Source organism: Cupressus sempervirens, chromosome 2 (assembly GCF_028749045.1).
Source record: "Cupressus sempervirens isolate cs-2001-9-10 chromosome 2, ASM2874904v1, whole genome shotgun sequence".
Lineage (NCBI taxonomy): Eukaryota > Viridiplantae > Streptophyta > Pinopsida > Cupressales > Cupressaceae > Cupressus > Cupressus sempervirens.
In genome coordinates this window covers 510,458,807-510,477,597 of record NC_143119.1, presented here as the reverse complement: position 1 = coordinate 510,477,597, position 18,791 = coordinate 510,458,807, and the positions used below count along the sequence as shown (strand labels likewise).

The 18,791-nt window shown below is 36.8% G+C and overlaps 1 protein-coding gene across 2 annotated transcripts in view; it reads left to right on the top strand.

Annotated features, from left to right (window-relative positions):
• The window catches only part of LOC149573218 (pleckstrin homology (PH) domain-containing protein), a 380,091-nt gene that overhangs the window by 253,937 nt on the left and 107,363 nt on the right, over positions 1-18,791 (top strand). For both annotated transcript variants that reach the window (XM_089814397.1, XM_089814396.1), the window contains exons 45-47: positions 74-116; positions 243-379; positions 507-1,022. In XM_089814397.1, coding sequence (XP_089670523.1) covers positions 74-116; positions 243-379; positions 507-1,022 — 696 coding nt within the window. The remainder of the gene's footprint in view (positions 1-73; positions 117-242; positions 380-506; positions 1,023-18,791) is intronic.

The window sequence follows — 18,791 nt, the reverse complement described above, 5'->3', positions numbered from 1 at the left end:
CCAGTATATGAATATTCTTTTTCCTCCTACATCCGCTCTTAAAGGTTTTCTTGACTTTGTCTTAATTAATTAGGAGACGCATATGATCGAAATCATTATTACAGATCTGCCCAAAGGTATGTTTTATGATTTTGTCTTCAGACTTCTTTTGACTTGGTTGAACTAATTTCAATGGTTTTTAATAATGCTAGTTAAAGTTTTGGGAGCTGGTCTAAAGATGTATCACTTATTGTGATTCTCAGGCAGACACGTTGGTTCCTACTCAACCTCACTAACTGAAGCAATATCTTTGAGGTACAACAAGAGAAGTTTTCTGGATGGAAAAGAGGATCCCATTTTCTCTTGGAAGCAACTTTGCTTGGCAGAATCGAGAAATGATGTATCTCTTTTACCCTAACAAGAATGTTCAGAATTGATTGTCATTTGAATTTGATTTCATCTTGATCTTAGGACTGTTGTTTTTAATTTGACTATCACTAAATCTCCTCTATCCTTCTAAATTGCAGAGCAGAAACAGAGACTTACAAGGGAAAATAAGATGTGCTATGTTCATTTCTTCTAGGTTAACTGATGAAATGTATGCAAAGGGTCTTGTCTCTGGTATAAAACCTGGAATTGTTCAAATTGGTCCAACCAAAGGTGGTCCATGGACCACTGTAAGTTTAAACTATGCTACCTCAACAACTTGCTGGAGGATGGGCAATGTCATGGTAGCCAGTGAAATATCTCTCAAGGGAAGTAACAAATATGTAACTATCAGGTCTCTTGTCTCAGTATTAAACAACACAGATTTTGCATTTGACTTGTGTATTAGCCCAGAATCTTCAAACTGCGAGCTTGGGTATGTTACTGGTCATGATTATGACAATAAGCAACAAACTACAGATAAATTCACTTGGGATGAGGTTTATGAAAATGAGAGATATAATCCCCTGCTTGGTTGGGGAAGCAGTTTCCCTGATCATCTTCTACCTTCTGATCCCAGACATTGGAGTACACGGGATGATTCCTACTCCTCTCAGGTACAAACTACACCCTAAACCTTTTGTAAAAATTCTGGCATACCTCATAGTACTACAGCAGATGCATGTCTGGTTATGTAAATAACACAATTATTTTCACTCTTTTCTTATTCAAATGGAAATCAGATGGGAAAGGGTAAGGAAAGGTTCAACTAGCTACTAACAAGAAAATCAGACACTGCAATGTGTTTGATAAATATCATTCTTAAACATATAATAGCATTCTATTTTAATTCGCTATTATTTGACATAATTCTTTTTACTAGCCTGTTTTCATTTTGGAAAAAGAAATAAAATGCGTTCGTCTAATAAAATAATGCTTGCACTTGCTCCTGCCAATTTACAGTTTATGGAAAACATATTTTCTCTTTCTTATGCACTCATACACTTGTTATTAACCTTGGAAAGAGCCAAGTTTTAATGTCCCCTCCGAGATCCTTTACAATTTAAGACTGATTTTTAGAAATTCGATTACAGAAGACTTCTTTCTATTAAACTTACACTCAAGACGAATTTGGAAGCTTGGTAGATACAGTGTCAATTATCTTGGTAACCAATATATCGATCATATGTCTACTCACTATGTATCCAAATGAGGACTCTAATATGGGTACTATGTTTTGATTTGTAATGTTGAACGTATGTAAAGTGGCTGCTGTTCAAATTTGGTCGATCCAAATATGGATAAGAAGTGCAATAAGAAATCATGGTCCTCGCATGATCAATAAGTTAATTCATTATACTTCATAATTCAATGTTTTCACATTGTGAAAAATCTTCTTTTGTCTTTCTTCTTTATTGTTGATGTTTTGTAGCTTCCGTCAGATAAAAACTAGCGAAGATATATATATATACACACACACATACATACATATAATTATAATGATAGTCATTATGTTAATGAATTGACATGTCCCATGAAGGGACATGTCTTGTCTTGTCTCATTCTCTATATAAATATAAGAGATTGCTGTATTTGGAAAGTACATACTCAACAATCAACGCAAATACATTTGCAGTTATCCTTTAAAACTCAACATGGTATGAGATTTAGGTTGCTGCAAATGAGAAACTAATTATCAAGTTTTTTTAGGGTCAATGAAATATAATTTGGAATGGGTGAAAGACTTTCAAATTGGAGATTAATAATTATTTGTTCCTCGTCAGGGGTTGACCTTAATAAATGTTTAGGCTTCATTGATTCGGTTGTTGAGTAAACCTAGTTGGATGAAGCATACCCAATGAAGAGCATCATCAGCATGATTTCTAGACTGAGAGCAATGTAATGACCCTTACTAATAGGATCACTAAAACACTGATTCTTTGTACAATTGAATTTCATCAAACACTTGGCATGTAATTTGAACTGTACTACTTGTTGGTAAACAGATTGTTCTTCTTTTGATTCTCCTTTTAATTTGCCCGATTTGTAATGAAGAACAACTTTACACAACAGTTGGGAAACTGTTTCTGAGAATAACTAGTTTCCCTCTGAATTAAGGTACAGCTCCCTATGTGAATAATGGTCAAGGAATTATGTTTCTCTCCTAAACTAACACGGGGTATGCTCTTAACCCGAGAGCAAAAGAGGCGAACCGAATTAAGCCTAAACAGGACTTAATCCAGGCAAGAAAAAAAAAACTTTCTAATCTATAAACCAAGCAATAGAACTCACAATTCTTATGAATCCATATACTCAGCATTTAATTAACCTACAGCAAACGCTAACAGAAAAATAAATGAGATGATTAAAGACTTCTAATGAATCTTTCTCTGAATACCCCAAAGCACTTCTTACTGTGGTTAATTCATATCCTCATGACAAAAGAATAAAACATCTTTTCTCTCCTTCTATGATTCGGAAAAAGAAAGACACATAGAAGCAATGACTAATTAAATGGAACAGAAAGCCATTGACATAAAATCCTCTTGATTGGCTGTGCAATATTAAGTCTGATACATCAACAATTTTTTCCTCTACTCCAGCTCTCCGACTATAGGTAGAAAAGGCCCCCAACCTCCTCTTATTACTAGCAATAATCTCCTTTAAATAATCTCCTTCACAACCCTTCCCTTCGTGACCTTTTAGTTTCATCCTGACTTTTGAGAATCAATCCCATTAATCATATTATCAAATATTTTACTTCCTTTGCTGATTCATATTCCTCTATCCAATGTTTGTGGATGATGTTATTAATGTGAGAAGGAAGCTCTAAATTTAACACACAATCACGTATTGATCGGACACATGTGATAAGAAATCAGTGATATGTCATAATGGCTCTAATCTTTTAAGTCGATAGGCAATGATAGCCGAACCATATGATTGGGAGCCAATTCGATGCTCTATGTTTTTCTCATCTGATGGTTTGTTTGGACTTTTATCTTCTCAAATGTTAATTGCCACCGCTTTATATCTTCAAAGGATTATACATGGTGTCATATTTGGAGTGGCCTGTTGAAAATAATACCTGGCAGATTATCCTACATTTGGTTGAACTTACCTGCGAAGTTCTGCCCCTCAAATGGCTGTGATTATTGAATTCATGCGAAGAAAATGACATACTATTCCAATGAGTTTTAGCTTTTTCTCCAGAACAATTATTTGATCTCTTCTTACCCATGTCTAGTTTGGGTAAATCGTCACTAATAATGTCCAAGAACATCACTTTCAATTCAGCCAGGCCATCTGCTGCATCAATCTCCTTTGCTAATTTTAACATCATTGTAGCCATTTCTCCTACAAAAAAGCTCATTTCCAATTCATTGTCGTTATCATCATAGACTCCCGCATCATACATTAAGTGCTTGTTGCTGTTGGACAGGACTGTTTCAATGGAAAGAAAATTTTAATATGCGATGTGGCAATGCCTCATTTGTAACATGTCAAAGTCGTGTGTTCTGACTGCATCCAAGTTTCTCCTCTTGCGAAGATTCGGGTGGAGCCCGTCTTGAAGATCAATAAAGCTATTATACCTAGCTTCATCAAATGTGATATTTCTCATTACAGTGTAAACAATAAATGGTCTTATCAATGACATCTCTAGCTGGGGAACATGATGCTTATATTGATAGCCTTTGTTATAAATTTCAAGGACACAGTATCGAATCTGAACTTGCCGCTGCTCATTATACTTAAGTAGAGACTAAACATCATCACCATGATACAATACCACTTGCAAAAATAGTTAAGCCTTGAGCAGATGATGGGGTAAGCTCAGATGTTGAGCATTTACATCATTTTAATTATGAAGAACACACAACACCAAAGAATGGTATCCATAGATAACAAATCTGGATGAAGTGTCCCATCTAAAATGTGTTGAATGACTTTTGGATGCATAATACTCCGGAAAATTTATATCTGTCACTCCATCGATTCTATATATTTCTTTATAAAACTCCTCCATAGTTTGGATTGTGGCAGGTTCTGGAACTTTTGCAGATGGAGAAGCGCATTGAACTCTCAAAACTCCTCTTGCAGTGACAATTAGGAACTCTTGCACATGCTGGTTAAGCTAAAAAGTGCCTCGATTTTGGCATAAATAATGACTCCAGTCATTGGAATACTCCCAAATGATGTGGGATTTATTGCAGAGTCGACAGCTTTTTTGTTTCCCTTATCCGGATTTGGAATACCAGAGTCAATAGCTTTTCTAGTTCTTTTAATGGTATATGGAATACCAGACTGAGTAGCTCTCCTCTTTCCTTTATCCGCAGGTGCATTAGCAAGTAAACTCGAAACTATTCTAGTAGTTGGTGAAGGAATCAGAGGACCCCGCTTCCTAAAGAAGTAAACTTGTTCCGAATGCCAAAGTAACGAAGTATAATGTGTCTGCAGTAGATGTGACAAATTTTCTGGTGTTGACTTGAATTCGAGGCCAATGAAACTATTTTCCATTTCTTTATCTTGAGTACCTTTATGAGGCCTCCTTTAGATGTCACTTTTGTGTATAGAAGTTTCAAATTCAATTCATCATTTTCAATTTTTGGATACTCGAATTTTATACCCATATTAGTGTGAAATATTTCTAGAATCTCCTTCAACATATGACCATCTGCAGCTACGACATCTCCATGCTCACAAATTGGATATGGATATGTTGTTGCTATTGGTATTGCCATCTGTTTTCTTAAGCAGTCAGAAACTACAACGTCATTCTCAGTAGACACGAATCATATGGATTTTCTAGAGATTATAGCAGCGGTACGACTGGCTTCGGTTCTTGTCAACGTCAAAACAGCATTCTGCCACCTCTTCAAACATTTTAGATGTACATAAGCTTGTGTTCCACCCCTGTCATTCTCTCTATTCTGAGTCATTTTTTACTCTGTCCTTTTATGACAAATTGGAGTTTACAAATCATGCTCCTCGATCTCACTTTTTAACAATGGTGAACAATGCCAATATAGAAGACAATGTGGAAACAATCTTGCTGGCTACCCCTTTCCATCACATGTCCTCAAAATTTTAATGTAAAATCAAGAGTTTACCCTAGTTCAAAAACTCGTGATCTATAGTTGAGGAGTGAAAATTTGCCTTGTAATGTTTTTTATCCATTGTCGATCTAATCTAGCTACAGTCAATAACCAATGTCTAGGGATGTCATTAGGTCCCTTGCAGATTTTCGATGTGTCCACAAATTTGAGTAGTTTCAGGAATTGTACCGAAACTGGTGGGCCGTTGGGAAAATGTGCCGAGTGTTGTGAGGAATCTCGACCTTGAGAAACTGCAGGTGCATGATCCCGAAAAGATTTCTCTATCATACAGCTGGGCAGCCTTGTGAACTACAAATTTAGATGCAACACGTTCTTTGACCCCGTTCCTTTTACTTGAAGTTGGGCTCCAATTACAACAAAAACACCACTACCCACTTCCTTAACCCGATTGGGATCATGCTTGATGGCCACTGGGCATATATGAGAGTAGTTCTTCTTTTGAATGGGCTCAAAAAACTAGTTGTCCCTCTCATCTGACTCCCTCCACCTTGGTAGTTGCAATAATAATGCCTGGACTTTTAGCTTGTTCTTCAAACTGAGTCTTCATGCTATACCCATCCACAAGCATGGTACCCTGGAGATCATAGCTTCACAATTATCCTTCATCTGAGAAGATCATAAATGAAAACATGATATCCTTGCCGGGCTAGGAGCTATTACTTAACCAACATGACAACACTTGAACCAACCCACCCGGTTTATAAATGAGAAGGCAAAAGAGAGAGAAATCTAACAAGGATAGCCTACCTATGAAGGACTTAGATCTAGCTACAAATCAGACCAGACATGACTATGGCTTCAAAAAATGATGGGTGACCGAAAGTCAGGCAACACTACTGAAGAAAATGAAACTGAATATGTACTATGGAAATTCTGTCAAACACTTGGCAAGCAAACTGATTTGTACTGTTAGAGTTTAATTCCGTACTCAAGAAATTGTTGTGCAACAAATCCACAGTAAACTGATGTAATAACAATACCAATATATTTAAGTGTTCAATACAATTGCTAATTATAACTACCAGATTTTGACAACTTTCAGACTTGCAATTGTTTGGCACTAAAAACTACTATAAGTACGCACTGTAAATAGACCTTATTGTTTGAATTGAACATTAATGTTTGTCACATATGATAGACTCAGATTTGAAATATGCAATGTAGATAATAACTGATTTCTATGAACTGTTACAGAAATGACTGACAAATACAAACCCTTATTACAAACTTTGACAATAATCTAGCAAATACAATAGAATTAGAAGAACTTGGAATTGCAATACAAGCACTGTAGACAAAAACCCGAACTGTATGTTGCACCCAAGAAAGCTGTCCGTACCCTGCTACTGTGCCAGGTGTTACTGTAGCTTGGCACTATAACGCTGTCACTGTAGCTCGGCACTGTAGCGTTGTCACTGTTCACCATTCACTTTGCATATTAGTTTCTGACTTGCAGGCACCAAATAAACCCCCAGACTGTATATTGCAACAGCGTGGAGATTGATAGCTGAGAGGGATTTCGTCCTCAAAGCCCCAGGAAGATTATCTCCAAACTAAACAAGTAATTTCATCAATCAACAAAAGCATCCTCAATGGAAGCTCTTCCACCTCTTTTATTTTGTTCTCACAAAACCCATGCCTTCGTCTTGTCAATGTGGGATAAAACATAAATCCCTTATGTAACTTATGTCTCCAATGTATTATAAAATAAAGGGTACTCTTTTATTTAAATATTTCCCACCAACTATAGTCTAAGCATTAACAAAGTTAAATATTTGAATTTAACTTTATAAAATGACTTTATTAATGCAAAATAAATCATATCAATAATAAATGAATCTTTTTGTCGATTTTAAACATTTACCATTGATATGTTGCTGCCATAGGATGTCCAATCATATCCAGAATGACTTACTATAAATAGTAAGTATGCCCAAAACTACCTCAAAACCCCTTAGAGACACCTGCAATTGAAACTGTCTAGGTCAAATGGCCTCTAAGTCCCTTTGATGTCCTGGTTAGCCTATAGGACCATGGGGAAATAGGCTAATGACACATCATGCTATGAATGCTAGAAAGGGGACATTACAAGTAATGTTCTATATTCTTTAAAAATGTTTAGATCATTTTAGCCTTGTTAATGACATTTTTCCTGAGAATGTTTTCTTACTAGCTTTAAAAATGTTTGTTTTGGATTTGTTCCCAAATCACAATTTCATTACCACCTCAATCTCCTATCATTTTTTTGGCATGACTCAAATGCCTATGTACATATCAGATTGTTGATGTGTCATAATTTTGGCTTCCTCTAATATTATTAGGAAGTGACGGGCATATAAGGTTACTTTTCCCAATATTATTGGTTCTCTATTCTTTTGCATTATCTCTTTTCATTCAAAATCACTGTACGGATTTTCTTTTGACGTTTGGTCGACATTTTTAGTTGTAACTACAGTGGAATCATGAAATACACTTGCTAAGAGTTATCACATGGGGGTTGCACGATGTGGGTTTTAAGTTTTGGCTCGAGAATCAATTATTTTGAGGTTAAAGTCACTGAGTTTGCCAATTTGGTTTGTCTTTATTTGTCTATTTAGTAATTGATCAGTGTGAAAGGTTTATCATGTTTTCTTTTATTTTCTGTTTATTGCATAATTGTTTGATGAGTTAGTGTCTCAGAGTAAATTCTTATTACCTTAAGCATCCGAATGTTGCCCAAATGCACCCAAAAAGTGCATTCCAGACATATGGATGCTCGGGAGGTACTCACAATGCCTCCACAAGCATCTACAGGCCTAGTGTGCACTTGGGAGCATCTAGGCAGCATCCAAAAGCACTAGAGCACCAGAATGCATCCGCATCAACATCTGGATGTTCTTGGAGAGAATCAGTATCTGAGCATTATACTAATGTATTGTAATATTACGTTCATTTGTTTATTTATATATTATTGTGATTTATTACTCAATCCTATTCTAGATAGGGGACGTTACGGTGTATCCTTTACAAAATTGCTTGTTCTCAAGTAGTGTGAACCTTCAATATAAGTAGACTTTGCTATGCCACTCTTGTAACCAGTCCAATAACCCTAAAATGGTAATTTCAACTTGAGGTTAGAATTGCTATATATTATTATTTTCAGATATAAACTTTAAAAATATGAAGATAATATTCAATTTAAAGTACTGAGAACAATTCAAAGATGGAGCTCATCTTGATGTCAAGTAGTACTTTTCTTCTCCTTTCTTAAGTATTTTCGTGCCTCATGATGAGTTTGGATGACCAATCCTAATCCTTAGGGAGAGTTTGTAATCAAGTTCCATGCTCTTTATAGAGGACCTCTAGGCACTCTAGTTTACTTATGCCTATTCTAGAATGATCCTCAAGCTATGTTACCATCTTATTACAACTTTCTCCTCTTAAAGCCTTATGAATATCCTTTACTTGGTATATCCATCCTTATAATCCTTGGGAAACACTTTATCTCTTCCCAGGAGTTATGAATATTGTAGAAAGACATTCATCTGGATAATTCTAGGGAGAGACTTAATGTCTTCTTAGGCCTTATGCATATCCTTTTAGGATGTGTCTATCCTTATGATCCTTGGGAGAGACTTCATCTCTTCTCATGCCTTACGGATACACTGCTCTTTGGTGTATCTATTCTTATAATCCTTGGGAGAGACTTTATCCCTCTCCAGGTCTTATGGATGGCCTTATTGATACCCATATAAGGTGTAGCCATCCTTAGAATTCTTGGTAGCAATATTTTCTCTTCCCAATCCTCTAGAGTTGTGTGATCTCTACCTTAATTCGATGCAAGAAGTTGAGAATATTAAGAGAATAGAAAATAAGTACAATTTTAATGTTTACATTACCATATTTTTGTGGTTTCTTGTTTCAGTGCAAAATTCTCATTACCCAATTTAATATTCAACTCTTAATTTGTTTAGCCTTAATTACAAGTCTTACCTGTTGGTTAGGATATAAAACTTTATTTGGTGTTAATAATTTCCCAACTAATATCCAAGGAATGAGTTTCCAATTTCTAATTACTATTTGCTTATTTTCTTCTACAACCTTATTTGCTGATTGAAATCCAAATTTGTGTGATATTGTCACAACTAGGGCTGAATTTTTTTTGGCTAAACGTTTTGTAAGTCATTGTAACCACAACTTGCAAAAATGTGACTTTAGGCAACATCTCATGAGATTTGTTTCTCCTTTCAACAATAGGGGAGGCTCCCTTCTTACTGTAGGTGGCTTAAATAGGAACTTAACTAAAATTACAAGAAGGGCAGTAATATTGATTTATTCCTATTCTTTCAGTAACGATTTTGCAAACTACTTTGAAACAACTCTAGAACTTGACAAAAAATGCCTATTGCTATGATAATATTGGTGGCTCGGGAGTTGACAAAAGAGCAACACGAAAGACATTAATCTATTTTATATTGGTGGAACGCTTGAAGAAATCCAAAGTCCTCCACTTATTCCAGTGAAGATTCAATAACCTAAACAAATAGTAAGGCACAAACCCTCTTATTAAATATTCACTAATTCTAACAAGAGTACTTACTACTAAGCCTTAAGATTTTTCAAATCTAAGCATTTGCATTCACTATCAATTAAAACAATTTGTCCTTCTACTGCACTAAGTCTTGAAAAAGCTCAAATTGAACTATAACTCCGAGTGCAACACACAGGTCAAAGTCTGCAAGATTGAATTCAAATCCCTCTTGAACAAAGCATAAAACTGACTATCAATATTCAAAAACATATCATCACATAACACCTTGAATCAACAGAACGTTTGAAAACAAGTTGTCTCTTTTATTGGAAGCAATTTCTATATCTGCACAAAGACTTATAGTGCATCTACATATTGACAGAGTTTTCTTGCATTGCCAAAAGACGATTATTTACAATGAAGCCTGTTGATATATGTAGCGTCAGTTAGATACAAGGATCCCGTCAATAACAAAAGTGCATGACAATTCACTGTGCTTCCACATAATACCTATGCCAAATCAGAAATATTATTCATACACCTTTGAAGAATCCTTGCATCTAATCAAAACCACATATAAGTTTACTAAATTTGTACTTTCAGATTATCTCTTGAAGATCGAGTATATGATCTATTGCTCAATATATATCGAAGTGTTGATCATATATGTCCTTAATTGCATATAGCATGTAATCTTTTGTAGTTATACAGACTGGAGGTCTCATAAATAAAGTTTGTTTAATGCATAATCACACCCGATTAAGATCGGACCTGTTAGAGACTTAATTATGAACCTTCATGTCTCTTCATGGGAAGACATATCATGAGCAGACATGTCAGCTCATGACATGTCTCTTAGAGGCATTATATATAGAAACCAAAATGGAAGAGATGATTGTCAAAATCAATAAATGCATTATCTCTCCAGATTGGGGACTTCAGATTTGGAGATCAAAACATATACATTCAGATTTGATATACAGTTTCAGTATTGTAATTCTGATCCACTCTACTCCGATTATCATTTGCAAGTAAATTAAAGTAAATTAGTATTCCTTAAATGTGCAAATAACCATTACTATACCTGTCTGATCATAAATTTAATATTCATTTACATGGTATCAGAGCATAGGTAAAGGAGCTATATATTAAATTTGAGAACTCAGATTGCTTACCTTGTTAATGCAGTCACATTACATTCTTCAAAATGACAAACACAATCAGATTTGAGGATCGCCTTGAGGTGCGAACAATTTCATATCTTGGAAATTAAGGATGATGATGATGATATTAAAAGAAAATGAATTAGACCAACTTGTGAAATGTAGGAATACAGAAGCAGAGAATGAACCAGAAAACTCTCAATGGATTGAGAATAGCAAAAAGGCTATGAAACTAATTCTAACATCCCCTTTTCCCGAGCCCTTCCTAAACAACTAGAATATCATCTATATGTTCATATGAAAGAGATTAACCATCTACATGTTCATATGAATGAGATTAACTATGTACCTGATCATATGAAAGAGATTAACAGTTATAATCAGTTTTATTTGAAATATCATAACTAACCACTGAAGTAGTATTCAATTAGTACAAGCGGCTAATGTTCTCATTATAAAATAAATCATTAATCAAACTATTGTTAATGGGCCGATTGATTTAATATATCTCAGACCCATTTTTGTTTTGTTTCCGTAGTTTGTGTCGCCATCGGCTATCTTTGTACACCCTTGGAAAGTCTTCTCCGACGGGTATTTAGGCACAGCTTGTAGGTAGTCTTTAGGTATGCATTTTGGATTATTTCTTTGTACTGTGAATTCCAGTTGGGATTCTCTGTTGTTCACCAATTCAGAAGTGAAAGATCTTCCCTAATTGGCTATTTTGGTTTCGGTGGGATTCAACCCTCACCCTATTCCGTCATCTGTAACATTTCGCTTAAGTTGGCATATCAAATAATCATCTGCTGGCAAATATTAAATTAGAAGTTATTCGTGTTTAGATCTTCAATCTTGTTTGGCTTTGTTTGATAAATCTGGAATTCGTAGTTTATGGTGCATAACTGAACTCATCTTCCAACCATACCCCACCTACAACTTCCATTCTGGAAACTCTACCTTTCGTACAATCTCAAAATCCAACCGTACTGTCTGCGAGATCACCGTACGGCTTTCATATCTCTACCATACGGCCATCATCCGTACTGCCATCCCTATCTATTGTATGGTTGCACCCCTTTGTTCACCGTACTTAGTTGATACACCGTACGGCCTTCAGAAGTCCATATGGATAGTCTTTCCTTGTCCTACCGTACGGCTCTAGTTGACTATACAACCCTCCTCCTACACACCGTACAACTCATATAAGGTTGCCCAGTCTACCATACATGCTCCCAATAACTGTGTGTCTTACCTCATCACTATTGCTCGGCTATAGATACCTAGGCGGGAACATTACAGTGGTATTAGAGCTTTGATCCTGCTAGCCTATGGATAGTGAATGAGAGTTTATAGCCGAAAGAGAATAAGAACACATTTCGTTGATAGAATGGTTGTCGAATCGGAACCTACAGCCGCCGAATTCGTGGCACTACTAAGGGAGCTTGCAAGGAATCAAGCACAGATAAATGATACTCAACGACTCATGGAGGAAACTCTCAAGAAGTTGGCAGAAAATAAAATATTTGGTGAACAAAATGGACACAGCGGGGACTCGGTATCAGGTAAAACAAACCCTCATCTAGCATGCTCTTGACCTTCCATGCCATCTTTTCCACCACATAGAGGGAAACAACCAACCTTTGAAGAAATGCAAGGACAATTGAGGGAAGATTGGAATGTTAAGAATATTAACCAGATAACCTACAGGTCTGATAGTACAGACCGTACTTCCTCTTCTTATTATATATCTCTAAACTGGCAGTATATTATATATATAACTCTTCCTAGAAGCCAGTGACTTTTTAGGAAGCAATAGTATGATGCTTAACTAAACTAACACATAGTTAGTTAGATGTTATTAATTTCTCTTCTCTAATTGCCGACTTAGAGGGAGTTTAGTTAGTGCTAGTTTAGGAAGGGTTATGTCCCTTTGAGGGACACACTCTTTAGGAAGGATATATAGGGAGGTTATAGATGCAGATTAAGGACACACAGCTACAACAAAGTCTCCTAAGTATCTATATCCTGCAAATAATATCAGAGATACTTCCTCGCAATCAAAAGTTGAATATTCATTATTGGATCTGCATAAAATTAGGAATTAACTCCAATATTCAAAATTCTTAGAAGACCATTCTCAGCATTTAAAGACTGGATTAAAAGCATAGTTACACCGCCCAGGGAGACGGGGGGACGGGGGGATGGGGGGACAAGTTTCTGAGATGGGGGGACAGAGGGGCCTTGATTTGGGGACGGTGAGGGGACGGCGGTGGGGGACGGGGGGGTGGCGGAGGGAGCAGGGGTGTATATACTATACATATGATACTTAAAATGCTAGTTATGAAAAGATGTACTACAATTATACAATATAAGATACACATATGTAAAAAACTTAAACATTGAACATTGCATTGAAGTTTTCAACTAGAATGTCATGATTCATGATCAAATAAGTTATAACAAACAAACAATGAACATTGAACATTGAACATTAGAAAATAATAAATATTAGTCTATATATCAGTCTTTAGATCAATAGTATGAGTATCTAGATTCTATTATCTAATAGTAATCAATGATCATATGAGTCATGACTCATGACATAAAAATGATTACAATAAGTATCAGGTGCCATGAATCATGATATCAAAATAAGTATATAATGCAAACAAAAACTACAAGCCTCCAAGAGTCCAAATCAAAATGCCAAATCAATGATCAATGATCATCCCCTGGAGGTTGAAACTCATCGCCATTGGAACTATCAGTCTTTCCAAGATCAAGAGCCGAAAAGGGAACACCAACTAGCCCTATGGCTGGATCTAAAGCATCCTCCTCATCAATCTGCAATGGCTCTTCAGGCTTTACATCCCATCGTGAAGTTGGGCTTTCCTTGTACACACTTTTGGTGCGGTCATTGATACGCAACACACTATGTACAGCCACTAGCTTCTCTGCTCTTTTGAGAGGTAAGTCTATTCCTCTTAAGAGAGTGGATGAAGCTATATGTAGACTAATTCCTCTTAGAAGCTGAGGAACTAGAAACCTGAGATGAAAAATAATTGGCCAATGTAAGACTCGGGAATTAGAAGTTGAACGATGAACGATGAAAAGTTAAAAGTTGAGGAACTAAGTACTTGGGACAGCAAACGAATAGCTAGTGTGGTGGTTATAGATTTCAGTCCATAAGCTGACCACCACAAAATGGGATCCTCTTGTGCCATAGTCTTGATATCCGCCTTTGTCGCTTGTCTGTGACCCCTAAGAGTAGCAAATTTGGTCCACTCAATGTGAACCTTAGCTGCTATCTCAGGGTCATACATCCTATCTATGCACTTGAAGAACCCTTCCTTCGCCTGAAAAATTTAAAAAGTACAAATTATTAACAAATAGAAGAATCAAGATACTAGTAATGTAAATGATTTTAATTTATAAAATGATAAGAATCTAAGTCTTAAAGTGTTATATAATATAAATCACCTCATAATCATGAAGTGGTGTAACTCTACCAGGCCTAGTCATGTACCATCTTGGATTCAATGCATATACAACCATGTGTAAGGGTGTGTTAAGTTTGTCCCATCTATGTTGAATAATAGGCCAAATGTGATCATTGTAGAAGGCTAATGTAGGGTCCTTCTCTCGCACAACTGCCCTCATCTGCCCAAGCATAGAATTAATGCACTCATACACCTCTCAAAGTGTGGGCGCATCCCCATCTCCATACCTGATCACCTCAAAGACTGGCCTAGTAATAGAGACAATGTATTTTGCATCGCTCCAAAATACATCACTCATACCTATATCCTTCACCCTCATCCCCTACTCTGACTTGGAACCATCCCACTTATTTCATTCATTTGTCATAACCATTAGTTGCAGTGGCTTATGCAATTCAAGCATTCTCTCCAAGAGAATGAAATAAGATGCATATCATGTTTCAACTGGCTTCAGGAACTCCTTGTTGGCGAAGCTCCTAAATAGTGCATGTGAGGTGTGGTGGTTGTAGATATACATCTACACATCTCTAACATCACTCACCACTCCCTTTATCCAACTAATCTTCCCCATGTCCTTTAGAGCATTGTTCATAGCATGCACACAACAAGGAGTCCACCAAATGTGCTGATATGTGGCCTCAATAAGCCTCCCTACAGCTCTGCACACGTGAGCTGCATCTGTCACTACTTGGACCACATTTTGTGGCCCAATCTCCTCAATGGCTTCTCGAAGAATCTGAAATTGAAAATCAGCATCTTTTCGATGCCCTGAGCAATCAACCGCCCTACGAAAGAATGGGCCCTCTGTACATGTGACTATGACATTAATGAGTGGACGGTGTCTAATGTTCGTCCACCCATCCATGACAATGCTGCACCCCGATTCCTCCCAAACAACCCTCATGGTCTCCATGGACTCACTAATCTTGGCATACTCATCATCCAAGATTTTAGTCCTCAATTTGTGCTCACTTGGTGGCACATGTGATGTTAATGCCACCTTCACTACTTTCTAAAATGCCTCCTTAAAATAAGGAGACCGAGCAATGTGAAGTGGAACACCATTAGCAAATAACATTCTCCCAATGTATGCATCTAACTTCTCTCTCGTCTAGGAATTCTGCTATACAGTTGTTGTCACCAAACTGTGCCCTGTGTTTCCCCTTGCTCGTCTCAGCTGCTGCTACACCTATAGAGCTATAAGTAGAGGAAGGTGCGGAGGCTGCCCCTAGCAATGAAGTAGATGAAGCTCTATGCTGTGGTCTAGAAGAAGACATGCGTCTGTGTTGTTGCCCCTATATTTGTTGCTCATGCACCTCCTGTATAGTCTGAATCTGATGCCTACCAGCCAAGGTACTAGGCACTGGAAGGCCCAAGTCCTCTGGAACTCCCCAAAGGTTGTTGAATTCAATTCTAATCTTCAAGTTTTTGGATTCACCCAAAAACTTACATGGTAAGACACCTTTACCTGTCCAAAAGAGGAAGTGTACATTCACTCTAGTGATGCTACCATACTAGTCTTCACCACAAATATTGCATCTCCACTTTCTTGTGTCATCTGTTCCTTGTCCGCTTGTTATTCTAGTGGCAAATTGTTTTAAAGAAGATTTTGGATCAAACTTACCCGTAGCCCACTGTGCCAAAGTTGGGGAGGGGCAATCAGTAGATGGAGTACCAAATAGTATAAAACTAGTACCCATGGAAGCGGAACTAGTTTGGGCCCCTTGCTGATTTGGCCCAACCGAAACCCCAATGTCACTCTCATGGTCACCCCTCTCAATAGTGTCATCATCATCCTTAGCCCCAACCTCAGGCTCAGTGTCATATTCTAATTCACTGTCACTATCTGAATGAAATTCCATCTCATCATCACTATGAGTATTCATTGTGACACTGCATTTCACAAAATGAAAAAAGAAAAGTTAATAAAGCTATATAAAAAAACTATAAAACTAAAACATCAAGAATCTTAATCTTAATCTATTATCTTTATCTAAGATTCAGTAAACCCGGAACCATCCTCTTCTTCCTCTTGCTCCTAGGCTCTCCTTTTTCACTTGCAAACACTTTCTTCACTCTTGCACAAACCCTTATCTCAATTCTTCACTCTTCTTCTTCTTGTTGTTGCAAACAATGAGAAATGCAAATGTGAATCAAAATGAAGAATAGAAGGATTTTAAACAAAGGAGGAATGGATGGGTCCCACAATCCAATACAATAAATAAGAAACATTAAAATATTTTTAAAATGAGTTCAACTTTTTTCATTTTTTATGTCTTTTTTGCTTGCCGCGGGAGACGTCCAGGCATCCCCCCACAACGAAGGAGCCTCCTTGGCGTCCCCCCGCACCTTTCTTGGAGACTTCTTGCTGTCTCAGAAACGTCTCCCCGTCTCAGAGACATCTCACCATCTTCGGCGGCAATGGCGCTCTAAGTGGTACCGCCCGAAACGTTGAGATGCTGTCCCCCCATCCCGAGGACGCCCCCGTCTCCAAGACAGCCCAAATTTGGGGTGGGGACGCGTCCCCGTGTTACACTAATTAAAAGTCTGATTCAGAGATAAGGAATTTGCAGAATCTTTACATGGTATTAGAGCTCTGGTAGTCAAACTTAGGCTCTGCAAAATTCAATCATCAGACTATATATATCTAGCAACTATCTTCTATCTTAAATGGCATACACAATCAGACCTGAGGATAGGTTTGATGGAAAAGAGCACTTTGAAGCCTGGAAATTCAGAATCATAATGATTCTTGAAGAGAACAATGTAAAACAATTTGTTGATGGAGCATCCAAACAACTCCCAGTTGAACCTCACAAATCTATTTGGAGCATAGGAAATAGAAAAGCTATTCAAATCATCTTGGATGGAGTAAAAAATGATATTGTACCTATGCTTACAAAACATCAAACTGCCTTTGATATGATGAATGCATTACAAAATGCCTATGGAGTAAACAATGCAACTAGGGTTCTTGCACTAAAAAGGCAACTGAATCACATTCAGATAAAGAAAGGAGAATCAATAAATTCTTACTTCCTAAGAGTTTTCGGCATTAGAGATGAACTATCAAGCATAGGAACCATCATTAATGACACAAAATTAACACTTATGGCTATAGATGGATTACCAAATTCATGAGAGACATTTGCACAAGGAAAAAGTGCCAGAGATAAGCTTCCGGACTTTAACAGACTCAAGAATGATTGTCTTCAAGAGGAATCCAGAAAAGTAAAGAAAGGAGGGAAACCAAAAGTAGAATATGAAGAACTTCATGTTCTTGATACAAACTCCTATAAGGGCAAGAAGAAGCATTTTAAGAAGAAAAAGGAAAATCAAACGAATGGAAAACCCAAGAAAGATTTATCTAAAATAAAGTGTGTCAAATGTGAAAAATTTAGACACTATAGATCTAATTGTCCTAAAAATTCCAAACAACAAGCAAATTGTACAAATGTCATTAGAGAAGAAGATACTTATCATCAAATGAAATTTCAAATAAAGCATGGGTTATTGATAGTGGATCTTCTAGACATATAATGGGATACAAAGAAACTCTAGATTCTTTAGCAGAGAAGGTTAACGGTGAAGTTACCATTGGTGATAACTCAACACACTCCGTTGGAGGAATTGGAAATTGTACTTTGAAACTAAAATTAGGAAATACTTTTCTTCTTAAAGGTGTACTCTATATACCAGGAATTAAAATAAACCTAATCTCAATTATAGCACTTGAAGATGATGGGCACAATGTTGCATTCGTAGATGGCAAAGTATTAACTTAGGCTAAGAACTCCTCTATCAAGAAAGCAAGGTTAATTGGTCAAAGAAAAGGATATTTGTATGAATTGAATACAGAACCTAGTCGTTCTATTCAAGCCCTAGTTCACAAAGCTACAGATGCAAATGAAATATGACACAAAAGATTAGGGCATCTAAATTTCGAAACTTTATCAACTATGGAGAAGATGGTTACTGGATTACCTAAACTAAATAAAGACCACCCAAGTATTTTCAAAGGGTGTGCTTTGGGTAAGAACACCAGAAGTCCCTTTTATGATAGTACTAAGAAAACAAATAATGTACTAGAATTAATTCA